Here is a 15,742-nt window from a genome sequence, read left to right on the forward strand (position 1 = left end):
AGTTAAAAATTATTATTTCCTAGATATATGCACCCCATGTGTCGTATGCCCTGTCCATTTTTTCATCCAAGTACTTCCCTAAAATAGACCAGTACGGTTTCAAAGCCTTTTTGGACGAAGAATTTACCCCCTCCCAATGTATAATTGAGAGAGCCTTTTTAAACGCACACGTTGTCGAGATGGCGCTGCGGTTAATGAGTACAACAAGTGGGGCCCACATCTCAACGAAAAGGACCCTTTTAACTTCAAATGTGATGGAATGATAACAAAGTGCCATTATTAGCTTCAACGGATACTTTTCTCTCTTTTTACGTTATTAATCTTTCTATATAATACATAAACACGTAAGATAAATGCGTATGTATCTATCTACAACAGCGGCGGCGTTGGAAACCTTTTTCGCACTCGCGCCTCCCTCGCCGTTGTCCAGCATATGGAATAGGGTTACAGTACTGAAAACGCTAGCAATTTGGTTTTCTTTGACGTCACGTCGTCTGCGAAAATCCCCAAATATGTTGGCCGCAAGGGCGAGGTAGGTGATCCTATTTCCAAATAATTTTCCTTCGGATCCAAAGGGAAAACAGGGGAGGAATTTTCATACTTCCACTGGGTCTGTTTTTAAGCGGAATTTGTGTTCAGTTTTACATATATGATATAGCAGCACAGAGTTTGATCAGTGTCTGAAGAAAGAAATAGGAAAATTGGGGTTCAGATTTGGAGGAGAATAAGGAGATTTGGTTCAGCCAATAAAATGCAGTAATTGGCCATAAATTTTAGAGGGACCGAGTGTTAGTCGTTTTTTGGGCATCAATTTGGAGGACTACAGGGAGGTACTTGTTTGGCAGAGTTCGTTAATCTTTAGAGGTGTGAAAAGTTCACTATTATTTGGAGTGCGACAATGTTTTGGGTAGATTTTTAGGGTTTGGATTGCTTGGCAGAGCACGCCGGCTGCTCCTTATTTGGTGGGTGACTGGGCCAGATCAGGAGGAGTTCAGGAGGGGATTGTTGAGACAGAATTCAGACATGTCTGAAGTTTTGCTTCACATCTACGATGTCACGAACAGCGCATCGGCTCGGACAAATAATGTCATTGTCCAGTTGAACAAGGTTATGAAGGATGCTATCGGCGTTGGAGGAATCTTCCACAGTGCTGTTGAGGTAAGTGGATAACATTTTGACCATCCTACTTTGGTTGTTTCTTTAGCTTTTTACTGTGCGAATTTGTGGATTGGCACCTCGAGGGTTTTGGGCGTATGACTTACCGTGGTTTAATATGGGTCAGTTGCTGCTATTTGGAAAATCGGTTGAAACTATCTGGTTTCATATCCCCCGACTTTCTAATATAGAGTGGGGTTTGATCATTGTTGGGGTGCCATTGCCAATAGAATATGTTGAATGGTCAATTTCATATGTACATTTATAAGTCTTAGTTTTCGCAATAATCCAAAAAAAAAAATTGATGTTCAAGGTGTCAAAATTATAATAAAAAACAATGTTGACCTTAAGTTATCATAATATAAAAAAATTATGCGAGAATGAAAAAACTAGCGGCTTAACTCTAATCTTTTTATAGCTTTTTGATAGCTCTTGGTACGCATAGTAGATTCTGGGCTATTATAGATGTATAGTACTATAATTGTATGACGCTAGCATCTTAACCCTAATCTTTTTATATCTTTTCGGTACCTCTTGGTAGTTGGTACACACAATATGTTATGGGTTAATAGAGTTGTACACTAGTATAAGTTGTATAATGTAAGCATTGTGGGGATAATCTTAACCAGGGTGTTAATGTCATCTGTGTGTCCTATATTGCTTTGTGGTGGGCTATCCTTTATTGTAGTATTTCTTTGGTTCTAATGGCTCCAGATAATTTTTTTACTTGATTCATTTTAAGTTGGCACAGCAGAAGCTTAAACACAATTCCATGCTTATTAAGAACCCATGTTCTCACCATGGGTTGGTGGGTCTGCACTTGCCAACTTTGATTTTTACACATCTAATAGGTTGACTTGCAAAACTTCTTTAACAAGTCAATTTTGATCAAAGGGCTAAAGCCCATACACCAGAAACCATCATAGTAATTATTTAAATATTAGTAAAGTTTTGCATTGCTTCCGTGTGTCATCTAAATCTAATCAGATGGTCAGATTTTAGTCTTTCTATGATGAAAGTGCAAAAATGCACATGCCTCCATATTCTAAAGGGATTTTTGCCGATCCCACTCCCATGGATTGATTATCTTGTGGTGGATATGGGTTTGCAACTTTGCATTCATTCCACATGTTTCACTTCCATGTGTACTTGGTCTTAATGCAATAAGCTTGGTCGCCAAATATGTATCAGTTAGATAACCATGCAACCACTGTCAGTCACTGTCATAATAATGTCTATTGCTTCTTACTTTTTGTGATCAGAAGTTAGAACATAAGAAATTTTCATAACTGTCAAGTGTTTGTTAACAAGGTAGAATGTCAAATGAGTGACCACGAAGAAATGACCTAAGAATTAGAATCTAATAGCTGAAAATGAGAGACTGCTGATGAAGAGAAACAACAACCTGAGGATTTTCCAGGATAAGCATCGTCAGCAAATGACTTCAAATACAATTAAGCTTTAAGTGAGGTCGGTTTTGGTTTTTTAAGGTTTACTTAGCGGACCTGCCTTTAGAACTGCTGTTTTTATTGTTGAAAATAGTAGCGAGAAAGGTCCTTTGACTTGTGCCTTAGTGAAAGAGACCAAGAAGCAGTTTTCCTTAGCATGCATGAGTTCCTAAAAGTTAGGGCGAGTTCCTATAAGTTAGGAAAGTTCACGAAGCAATTTAATTTATGCATGGAAAATTGGAAATAGAAGACTCAGTTTGTTGTCTTCTAGTGCAAGTTATTTTTGGGAAAAGACAAATGAGTGAGTCTCTACTCTCAACTTCTAATTTGAGGCAGGACGAGTTAGTTGCATGAGTCAGTTAACTCATTAATAACTAGTTTGAGTTCCAAAAATAGAACTTGCCGGAATTAGGTAATTCAAAGTGCTTATAATGAGATTGAAAGGCACAATTGTATTCATTGTTTTGTAAGCACGAGTTGGTGATACAAAGCAATAAATAACACGTTTTTATGTGTATGTGTGAGCTTGTGAGAGGAAGAGTGTGCAAGAGGAGCTTGTGCACAGATTGGTAGAGGCTATTTTTCCCTTGGGAATTGCGCTAGCAATTAGGAGGTATTTCCTAGTTAAATAGGAGCAGCCTATGTGCATAGATTGAGGGAAGCAGATCAGGGGTCTTGCAGGTGTTTCAAGCTTAGGACAAGCAGAGAAAACCAGATTGGTTTCCAGTGAAACAAAGTTGTATTGTAAGAGATCTTTTGCTCATTTTTTATCAATAAAATTCTCAATCAAGCAGAGAGGGTTTTACCAGTTGGATTCCCTAGAAAAAATGTGTTTTTTGCTATTATGTGACTGTGATTTAATTCTGTTCTATTCCACTGCAATTAGTAGAGAAATTCTGTGTCTTTATGAAAATGAATTAGATTTCAGATTGTTCACATAAGCAGTTGTAGAATTTCGTGTATTTTCTACATTTATTTTTATATCTGGCTATGTATTCTGTTGGGGATCATCTTATCTGACTGTATTCTCTATGATAGACATTGACTAATATATCCCATCAGGGAATTTGTTACATGGTTACAAGAATACACAAAAAAGATCCACGAAAGCTATTAATCTAAAAATCAATTAAACCCAGGAAATGTGTGATTTTGGTTGTCCTATAAATTGCACAGGCGTTTTGGTCATTTCCTGAAACTTCAGTGAAGTTTTAAGCATTTTTTTGAAACGGCTGAGAAAATTCTTCCCAAATTTATGCTCTCATCCTTCACTAACCCAAAATTCTTCACTCTTTCCCTCATGGACCCCAATATGTACCTTCCTCCCTCACTGATTGAAAGCTAATTCATAACATAAAATAAAAACATCTTATCCCAATATGGGGTCTCTTTTAAAGCAACTGTAAAAATAACTCCAGCAAGATTCATGAGTTGAATTATTTCACTTGTCAAGGTGAATTCAATCCTATATTTAATGAAAGGAGATGGTAATTGAATTGGTTAGGGGGATTTCATAAAACCTTGCCTTCAGTGAGATAAGCTAATTATATTAATGACACTAAATGACTGCTATAGGTCAATGACTTTTAAAATACATCCAATGTAAGTACAAGAGAGCGATGGTGTGAAAGCATCCCCTATAACTACTAAAAGTAGAAAGATCAATAGAAAAAGCACCAAATAATCTAGCTCGTAGAAGTGGAAATACACAATAACTGTATAACTTTAACCAAAACAATGACAAATAGAAAGATTAGATGTCAAGGTGTGTCAAGAATAGAAGCATAGATTGAATATGTTGGATGAATGAAAGTCAATGCTCTCTGTGTGTTTCGCGGCATGTGCCTAACAACCTCTCGAGTATCTGTTAACTCTAGTGATGCATCTATTTACTAACACTTGCATGTTTTGTGCTAACGACAATCGTGATTTGCAACAAGTGGGATCAGAGCCAAAGGTCTTGAGTTCGAAAAACACCCAGATCATGCTGAGGGGAAGATTGTTGGACTAATGAAAGTTAACGCTCCCCGCATGTTTTGCGGCATGTTCCTAACAACCTCTCGGGGATCCGTTAACTCTAGTGATGTGTTCGTTTACTAACACTTGTAAGTTTTGGTCTAATAACACTTGTGATTCTCAACAAAATGAGAGGAGAGAGAAGTAGGCTTTGCAATTGAGATGTCAATCATCGTGAAGGGGCTGATACATTGTATGATAATGTTGTTTGGAGCAGTGTTGCGAACATCTTGATAACATCCTGATTTTATCATGAAATCGTGATTTTTTGGCCTAGTTGATGTTTGTCGATTTTACCGATATTTTGATGGTATCTTAATTTTGCCAATGTTTGCCAATTTTTATTAATATTTTCCCGATTTTCCCAAATTTTTGGTTTTCAACTTTTCAGGACCCTTGACGATTTTATCTTGATGCCAATGTTTGCAACATTGGTTTGGAGAGTACTTAAGGTCAGGGGTGTAGTTTTATAATCTTAGGAGGGGCCTAGGATGGATGAGGTCCATCACTGCTAGCATCCATGGTCAAGGGAAGAATCTCTGAATGGAAAATTCTTTTCTCAAATGAACTTGAAGAGTAGCCTTGTTAGAACAAAGAGTAAGGTAGAGGTGTTGGTCCCTGTTAGGAATGAAGTCTCCAGGAGTTTGGATTTTGTAAAGAAAAGAGAGAGTTGAAATATGTTCAATGGGTTTGGGGCGTGGTTGTATAATCTTAGGAGGGGCCTAGGATGGATGAGGTCCATCACTGCTAGCATCCATGGTCAAGGGAAGAATCTTTGAATGGAAAATTCTTTTCTCAAATGAACTTGAATAGTAGCCTTATCAGAACAAAGAGTAAGGTAGAGGTGTTGGTCCCTGCTAGGAATGAAGTCTCCAGGAGTTTGGATTTTGTAAAGAAAAGAGAATGTTTAAATATGTTGTCAAGGTGCAAAGCATGGACCTAGAAGTCCTCTTGGGTGATGGATTGAGGATCTCTCCACCTATAATGAATGATGCAAAGTACAAGAAGGGTTTGGACTCTCTTCATCCTAGTTGACTTGGCTTGAAGAAAACTTAGGCCTTAGAGCATAGAGTCATAAAAGACAATGGGTTTGATGATTGTGTCCAAAAGAGGTGCATTCTGGATGAGATATCCTTGAATTACTTTGAGAGCACTATCTCTTAGCCAAGGTAGGGGAACCATAGCTCTAGTTAAGCCAAGGCAGAAAAGCATGTCCTACACTAAACTAGGGCCTTGAAAATTGAGCTAACATGTACAAGCTGTGATGATGGATGATCTCATCCCCTTTGTGATAGTCGAAGAGAGCACTCTTTTGACATGTTGAAGATCATAACCTTAAGTATTATTAAGGTTAAACATTAAATGTCAAATATCAAAGAAGTTGGCTAGGGCATTAATCTCTCTTTGTAGCCCCTTAGGAGAGAGACCAAGAGGATCACATCATCTTCGAATAGAAGGAAGGAGATCAAAATGTGTAGGAGACAACCATCTCCATCTTATATATTCTAAGGGAGGACTTCGGCTTATCAACAAATCCCAATGAGAGGAGGCGAGAGAGGGCACCCTTGTTCGACTCTTATAATGATATTTTGATGAAGTTTGAGAGATTGTGAGTGGTGCGAAGATGACCAAGAATTGACTTGTAAAGTATTATGATGGTAGCCACAAGGGTCCATGAAATCTCAATGTCACATAATCTCTTGAGACGGTTTAACACTTTTTCTTAAGTCCACAAAACAAAATAATACTTTCGAAGAGTGGCGACGGGCGTCCTTATTAATGACATAAAGCATGACAATGTGATCAATGGTCTTATATTTTGATTGTAATCGTGCCCATCCTATGACCTTGAGATACTTTCTATCCAACACATCTTATAGTCATATGTGAAGGATTTAGCATAAAGCTTGGCGAAGGCGTGTTGAATGATCAATTATAATGGTCCTATGGTTGTTAGGAGTAGAACTAACCCCCAATTTGAAAGTAGGGGAGCGCACATATTAGAATGGAGTAGTTGCGTAGTGTATTATATTCATGTTAAGTGGGGTAGGTAACTAAAATGTAGTATTTTCATGTTAAGGTCTAGTGTTGTTGTGTTACACCCAAATACATGAGTCTAAAGTTTAATAAAGTTGCCCTATGTTAAGTGACTTTATAAATTGCTGTAATAAAGTTTCATTTGGTGATTTTGTTTGTCCATACAATTATTATATTATATAAGGAAACCAACATTGACTGTTTATAATAGGGGCTTCCAATTGGCATGAAAAACCTAGAATTATCAGAACATATTTGGTTTAGGAATAGAGAGGATTGACGAATAATACAAATAGGTGAATTCTAGAAACTATTAAATTATCATAGATGGTTCTATAGATTGAAGATGTGGGAGGAAACCAATTAGACCCTTGAACTAAGAAACATTGAGGGAGCATAGGTAGTCAATTAGACTTGCTATTTTATTACTATGAAGGCTTTGGCTCAAGGATTGCTATCTTTTTACTATGAATGCTTTGGCAAAGTTGATGCAACCATAGTTGTTTCCAGTGGACATCTAGAATGGGTTTCTGTTATAGTCACTTCTACCTATTATAGCAGACTTGTATTTAGTGAAAGACCTTTCCTTGTTCCACTTCCAGTCTTTCCACCAACCATGGGGGCTTGTAGTTACAACTTTCTAAATAGAAAATTAAGAATCAAATCCTTGTTCTTGTCCAAAATCAATTGGTTTGGGTTGGCTAATCTAAATTGTGTTTTCAGCTGTGTTTGGGCCATGACAGCCAATCTTTGGTTTGGGAGTAAAAGAATGAACTAGTGGAGAAACATGCATTCTAGAAATCTAGATGTTGAGTACGATGTGTTCTGCTGGGGCATTCCCATTGTGCATCAAGATTGGAGACCACCATAGGGAGTGCTCATTAAAAGAGTGCCCAAACTAGAGTGCTCACCCTTTTGAGTCAGGAACAGGTTTTCCAATTCCCCATGCCTTTATTTTCACTTGGGTTGAGTTAACACCATGAGTCTACAGATTGAGGCCCTGCTAAGACTTTTGTCAAGTGGGGCACACAAGCAGACAATATCTTAAAAACACTTTATGGGCTTCCTTCCCTTTGAGAGCTCGAATCATTCATTTGCAGCATATTGCATGCCACCTTGACTTCTAACGATGCTATATAACTCCTAAACTTTGAGAAAATCCTTGCTTCTAGGAATATTGGCCCAACAAAAACTACTTGGGGCATATTTCAAGTCTTTGGTTGTGCAAAGAGAAGGCACCCAATAGGAAGAGTACATGAGTGGTTGTGAGTATCCTACTGTAGATTTGAAACTTTATTGCCTTAGCCATGGGCTTTATTGATCTATGTTAAACTTCCTTAGTTTTTAAAGGAACATCTCTTGGAGTTCCTTAGGAATTTGAAGATTTAGCTAATGTTGATCCACAGCTAGTCTTGATTCTCTAACTAGATAGGCATTAGTTGTTGGGTATGCCTATAACATTGAGTTTTTGCCAATGAAGAATACATGAGTGGCTGTGAGCACCGTCGTGCAGATTTGAAACTTAGCTACCAGAGCCATGGGCTTCATTAATCAATGATAGGGGGGGTGAATCAGTATTTCTTTACAATTGTTGTGTTATACCAGTTAAGATCACTAACCAGAACACAAGATTTAGAACAAGAAAACAATATTATTTATGAAAACAATGAGGACTCCAATCCTCTTCTACAAAAACTCAAGCTCCAACTTGTACAACAATATCTTTTGATTTCTTCAATGCTCCAACCTTAAATGAGGACTCCAATCCTCAACTGTCAACCCAGGCTCCAACTTGGTTTCTCACAAGGCTCCAACCTTGTGTGAGGACCACAATCCTCTTGGGCTCCAACCCTCTCAATTTTCTTCAATTTTCAAGGTGACTTCAGTACTGCTTCAGGACTCCATCATAAACTTCAAATACTTCTGCAAAATGTCTCCAAGATAGGTCTACAAAGTCCTTTCCAATCTGCCTCTACAAAAACTTCAAGTCTGCTTCAGCAAGAATTCTATGGCTGCTCCAACAAAACACGTCTTCAAGTGCTGATCTTCAACTATACTTCAAGGATGACTGCTCCAACAAAACATGTCTTCAAGTGCTGGTCTTCAACTATGCTCCGAGAGTGGCTACTGTTTCAACAAAAGCTTGAAGAATGCTTAAATAATGTCTTCATGAATGCTCTCGAGTCTCTACTGTCAACTTAAAGTATGCTATCGTTTTATATGAAATCATTCGTTGTAGGTGTCTCCTAGGCTCTTAATGTCTGCTTTAAAGAATTTCCTTCAGTCTGCAAGGATTACTTTACTTCTTTTTCTGATCTGTCTTTAAGTCTATTCACGAATGCTTCAAAGGATTTCAAGGTCTTCAAAGGCACTCCAAATAATCTATTGCAAAAAAACTTCAAAAACTAGTTTGAGCAGTTTGGTCAAGGTCACAGTCAATTTGGACTTGATGACAATCTTTGCTTCACAGCAACCCCAATTAGATTATTGTCAACTCAGACTTGAAAGGCTTGATCACTGCCTTTCTCCACAAGAAAACTTGGACTCTGTTGCTAAGAATCTCTGCCTCTTTCCACAGAGAATATATCGCAGAAATAAATCACAGAAATATCATAATATGTTTCAGATCATCGCTCCTTCAGACCTTCGCTCTGTCACATATACACTTGAGAACATTGCTCAGATATATATTTCAGAAATCCACTCATATATTTTTCAGAATTCCACTCACATATATATTTCAGAAATCTGCTCAGATATATACTTCTGTGTTTTTCCAATTCGGTAAGCAAATGAGAAGGGTTATTCTTATAAGTTATTTATATATGATGTCTCTGAAGTCTGAACTGTCACATCTCATTGGAAGGGTGGGTAACTTTAGCATAAGGAGGCTGTCTTGAAGAATTTGACGAATCTATTGGGGGATTTTACCTCTGATCATGTGAGCATTTGCTTTACATATCAAGTCCAGAAGACTCTTCATGCACAGGTAATGGGCTGCCCGTACGAGTTTCAAAAAGGGGTTCATGATCATCCAGACTTTGAAGGAACTCTGAATCCCACCTACCGTTGTTAACATCATGAGCGGCATGAAGCACTTTGTATCTGCAATATTGGATCAACTTTTCCAAAATGTTGCTGGAAACGAGGGGCAGAGGAATAGTTGTGTGGGTGCCCAAGTCGCCCATCACCACCTTTATAATCTTAGACTCGGAAGCCACCGCGTCCTCTATTTGGAATATTTTGGCTTCGCAGTTCATCAATCTCACAATACTTGTATTATTACTGATTGGATTCCATTCTCAACAAACAGGGCAGACACAATGAAATGAAGAAATGGATTAATGATGGTGGTTGGTGCAGAAAGCATTCTCTTGCAATGTTGCGTCTGAATGAAATGAAAAGCAGAGAGATATTTGAATTAGGTTGACTCTTGTAAATACTCTTGTTCTCTTAAACAATCTATTGTAATAAGCCTTGTTTGTTCTGTTCACAGGTCTGAAAAATGCACATTCATTGATCACTAGACAAAGAATTTCCTTTCATCACTGTGTTGTACAGTCATCAACTATTCTCAAGAAACAATTGAATGACACACCCATTAAATCATTTTGTACAAAATCTCTGTTCAAGGATTCAAATCCAATTGCTCCTATGTATAATGTGTAGTCATGGATATCTCCTTTTTGTTTGGTGTGACAGTTATAGGTGTTAACATCCCACCTAACCTCTTATGCAGAAGTTAACCGCAATAATCCACATGATTGCCTTTGAAATAATGAAGTAGCAGTTCAAAGGATGCTAGTGTATTGCTTTCAGCATTTCAGTAGTCTTGTTTGTGTCCACTGTCTGGAACTGTTCATGTGGGCACATCATCTTACTATCATTTAGATAGGCAATTTGACAACCTCTCGACCATTTTACTTTGACCATGGCTGGTCCTCGCTTTGACATCAATGACAAACCTCTCAACGGAGTACATGAGTGGTTGTGAGTATCCTACTGTAGATTTGAGACTTTATTGCCTTAGCCATGGGCTTTGTTGATCATGTTCAACTTCCTTAGTCTTTAAAGGAACATCTCCTGGAGTTCCTTAGGAAATTGATGATTTGGCTAATGTGGATCCACAGCTAGTCTTGATTCTCTAACTAGCTAGGCATTGGTTGTTGGGTCTGCCTATAACATGAGTGGCCAATGAAGAATACATGAGTGGATGTGAGCACCGTAGTGCGGATTCGAAACTCAGCTGCCAGAGCCATGGGCTTCATTAATCAATGATCTCCTGGAGTTCCCTGGGCATTTGAATATTTGGCCAATGTAGATCCATGCCTAATGCTAGTTCTCCAGCTAGACTGGCATTAGCTTCTGGCTCTGCCTTGTTTTGACCCGTATCACAAAAGATTTGGGGGTACTAAATACTGTTTTCCATATGGCTCTGATGTTAAGTGATGGCGAAAAAGGATTTATCAGGAAAATGCCTATTGGCAAGTGTCTAGTGCTTGGTTTTGGCAGTGGGATGCCTTTAATCAGACCTTGGGCAATCCTATTATAAATAAGGTAGTCCAAGGCTTCAACAATGGTGACAACTAGGATGAGGGTCAAGGGGCACCCTTGCTCAATGGATCTAAACAGTTCCACCCTTCTTATTTATAGCAATTAATGGAGAGAGAATTTGAGGGTTCTGCAAATAGAAACTCAACATCTTGAGGAAGAAAGTCCCAAATGGTTTTGGAAGTGGGATGCCTTTAATCAGACCTTGGGCAATCCTATTATAAATGAGATAGTCCAAGGTTTCAACAATGATGACATATAGGGGGAGGGCCAAGGGGCACCCTTGCTGAATGGATCTAAACAGTTCCACTCTTCTTATTTATAGCAATTTATGGAGAGAGAGGTTGAGGCTTCTGCACATAGAAACTCAACAGCCTTGAGAAAGAAAGTCCCATTGCTCAAATCTTTCAGCATTTCCAGAATAAAAGGTCCATCCCTTTGGTCATGACTCATAAGCTTTCTCAAACTCAATCTTGATAAAAGGGCATTGACACCAAGTTTTTGAGTCTACTTCATTCCTTCCCAAACACATTATCCAGGGTGTTATTGCAGGAAATAGGTATAGTGAATCGTAGATTGATCTGCAAAATGAATGTGAATGTCACTTCAATTTCCCAACACCATGTGATGCTGAAATGCTTGTGTTAAGACAATACTGAAACGAAAGACCATAGCTCATCAGATGACAAGTTATCTATGATTTTTTTCGAGTGTAGACTGGTACTGTATCAAGTATCTTAGATAATCAGCATACAATATGAATATATTACTTGAAGATGATCATGTCATAAAAATATGAAGACCATCCATGTGAATGCATTAAAGAAATTGCTCACCTGTCAGAATTATCAACAGACTGTCCTACATTTACATTCTCCAAGTTGGTCACTGTTTTTTAAAGGATAATGCAGTATTACTAGAACAGAATCAAAATGAGGCTGTTAAATTCCAGATATATGAAATAGACCATTGTTATGATGTCAAAGCCTGTTTTCTGTATCATTAAAGTGAAAGAAAGTGTTATTTCGTACTAGCATCAAGCATAAGTACTGCTGTGTTTGCTGAGTGGGATAAATCATGCATTAAGTTCAATAAAGCTGATGAATCCAAGAGTAATTACAGTGCTGTCATGACCACCATGAAATATAGATCAGAAACATATCCCAACACAATGCCCAGAATGAAAACTTTAAACTTCAAACTTGTAAGGAGAATTCCACAGTGCATTTGAGAATTATTAGGATTTGTGTACAAACCAGGATTATTATTTCCAAACTCAAGGTAACTTCCATGATGAGCAAGTGCAAAGTAACCAAAGAATTTCAATACCATTCAATTAATGACCACAGATGTATTATGTGTTTAGGTGCCAAACAAAGAAGTCAATAAACCCACATTTTGTTACCTAAAGACATGAACTGAATGGAGGAAAACAAGATCTTGAGGGTGTCAATGCCATTATTATAAATGAGCTCAGATACAAACTCTTCATTAGCACAACTAATATTTTATGAACCTCAATTGTCAAGGCATTTTCCAGATCATGGCTGTATCAAGAAATTTAAGTATGTATGGATTAAACCTTCACAACAAGCAAATGAATTGGTCAACTATCTCTAAAAGTTGCTTGCATATCCATGCCATCAAGTACATATTAAATCATGAAATATCATAAAATGGTCATCACCAGAATTTAAAATTTAACATGCAACATTTAGGGTTTGATTAGCTCATGAAAAAACTCATTAATTTTTTATGTCACATGTATTCTGTCAACCAGATCCAACAGATGTGAAAATATTTGAAATAAATCATGGAAACCTTAGATTAGTGGGTCACTAATTAGTTTCTTAGGGAATCTATGCAAAGGGTTAAAGCAATAAAAGGAAATGTTAGATCCCATAATAAGATTGTAGATTGATTTTTTAAGAAAAACTCTTTTAGGAGTATGACATGCATAAAACCCAAGTGTATAGCTGAAATATATAAATTTAACTCAATGAAACTTGGAATGAGCAATCTAGATCAGAAAATGAGAAATTATTAAACCTTGATTGCTCATATTGAAAATTCAAAAAATTTAAAAGAAAAATTAAGTGAGATAGAAAGAAAGAAAACTTAAAAGGCAACAGAATGCTATAGTTGGGCTATGGAGTTTTGAGCATTTCTTGAGTGATGTCCTTCTTAATCATTGGTGTTAGAACTCCCCAGACATCTCGAAACAGTGCTTGGTGAGCATCAGATCTAGGAGATCTAAACCTTGCAAGAATCACAGGGAGGTTAACCCAAAAGGAAATCAACCCAAGCATTGGAATCTTAAAAGATTTAAACACAATCTAAATTAAGAAGTTAATTCCCTAAGATATTCAACCCCAATACTAAAGATCTAGTTTAAAAGATTGACGAAGAAATGAAATAGACATGCCGTACCTTACATTGCTTGCTTTGCAATAGCTCCTTCCTCAATGACTTCATGCACAACAAATTCTTCTTTGATTAACCTAGAACACCTAACTCAAGAAAATAAAGAAGAAAATCACCAATTGATAAGCAAATAAGTCTTCCATTCGATTTCCAATGATGAAAAATGAGGGAGGCATCCTCCTTATATAGATAATGTGCCCCCTAATACCATACAATGAAAAATATGAGCCTACAGTAATACAATGTGCTTGTACCATGTGCTGAGATGAAACCATGAGCCTAAAATCATGTTCCCAAGTGAAACCAGGGAAAATATCATAGGTGGTTAGAACAAACCGTCAAAAGTGGGGCGCTGTCCATAAAATGAGCAACACTAACTAATTACCACATGTGCCATGATAAAGCTAAACAAGTGCATCCTCCCCAAATTAAGCCAATATCCTTTTTTAGAACACTTGTGGAGACAAAGGAGGCCCAAGAACAAGGGCGCACACCCTCAATGCAATAAATCTCTCACATGCGAATAGACAAGGAATATTAAGAGAACCCTTCTAATGGATGTAGAAACCACCTGTGTGAGCTCTAAGAGAGGGAATGTGAGCCCTTCTAATGGATGTAGAAACCACCTGTGTGAGCTCTAAGAGAGGGAATGTGAGCCCTTCTAGAAATATTCACATGTGCCAAGTAGATACACCTCCAACTTCCAAGTGGCTCATGCATGCTCGATATGATATCAAATGATGATGTGACCTATGTGATGATGTGACATCCTTGACATTGCTCAATATATTGTCATGGATCCCAAGAAAGTGGAATGGATCACAGTGTAGGTAGACATGGTTGAATACAAGTGCATGGATCCTAATGCAAGTACAGGGATCTTGAGGTAATGTCATGGATCCCAAGGCATGGTGCACAGGCGCCAATGTGAGGGCTTCGACCTATAATGATAAATCAAGTCTCAAAATAAGTTATTAGGCAACATACAATAAGTAATGACTTATAGCAACATCATAATATATGCTAATATGCTAATATTACCATGGTGGGACAACTTTACCCTTATTACATATGCTAATTCCTAAGTTTAGAAGTATTATCTAGGTCACTTGGTTAGAGATATGTAAAAATGATGAAGTAATAACTTATGGAAAGGGAAAGGGACTTCATGAATTGACCTGCAAAGTCATATACGATAATGTTAAGGTCTATTCACTAGTCCAACTAGCCTTCTAAAGCTAGGAATCTTAAGTCTTCTTTAGAGGGAGCTTTTCTTAGAGTTACCACTTCAACACATTATTTACTTCCCCTTGTGTATGTTTTCTTTGATCAAGGTCTTTGTCTTTAGATATGCACTTTTTATTTTTTCATTTTACTTGTTCTTCACCTCTAGCCATTTTTAAAATTTTTGCCTTTATTTAACTTTGCCGTAGATTATTTCTCAATTTGCTTGATCAGACCCTGTTGGATGACATGTGATGAGTCAAACAGGAGTAGGATTAATATCTTTTTATGAGATTGAATGGGAGTTAAAGGGGAAAGATGGGAAGTATTAGATATAACCCAACTAGATCTCCTGTAGTACAACTTCACCCAAGTTTTGGTGATACTTATCTAAGGACAATTATGTCTACCCATGGTGCACGAAACAAAATGATAAAATCTTTATTGTTAAGATGTGGTATTAGATCATACCCTGAGTTTGTTTATGTTCACAACTTGATAAAGAAATCATCTTCACCATGTCTAAGCAGAATATCCACAGCCAAGGGAGCATATATATCTATTATCAACTAAAGTAAAGATCATGCGTACCATCTTCAAGTGCTCATAACGTTTGAGGTGTAAGGCATAGGAGCTGATATACCATAGCAGAAGCTCTTGAGACACAGATTGGCATATCTATTTGATGGAGGGACTGGAAGAATAGGCTTGAATCAGAAGAAATGAGCAGGAGAGCTCATCCAAATAGTTACATCACACCTGAATGAGTGTGTTTCTAGGGATAGTTATCCTGAAGTGTAACACAGGGTAAAGTGCGATTTCTGATAAAACCTGTTTTCTTAGGTTGAATGATTTGACAAAAAATATGCTTGATATAGAGGGTCAAC

General features: G+C 37.5%; 1 protein-coding gene across 1 annotated transcript in view; it reads left to right on the forward strand.

Moving 5' to 3' along the window:
• Window positions 1-362: 362 nt before the first annotated feature.
• Window positions 363-15,742, forward strand: part of LOC149189061 (deSI-like protein At4g17486) — a 43,610-nt gene continuing 28,230 nt past the window's right edge. The window contains exon 1 of the mRNA XM_089411758.1: window positions 363-1,158. Coding sequence (XP_089267884.1) covers window positions 1,024-1,158 — 135 coding nt within the window. The 5' untranslated portion in view covers window positions 363-1,023. The remainder of the gene's footprint in view (window positions 1,159-15,742) is intronic.

Source organism: Pinus tabuliformis, chromosome 3_1 (assembly GCF_031772625.1).
Source record: "Pinus tabuliformis cultivar Carrire ecotype Pingquan chromosome 3_1, CPIR1, whole genome shotgun sequence".
In the NCBI taxonomy this organism is placed as follows: domain Eukaryota; kingdom Viridiplantae; phylum Streptophyta; class Pinopsida; order Pinales; family Pinaceae; genus Pinus; species Pinus tabuliformis.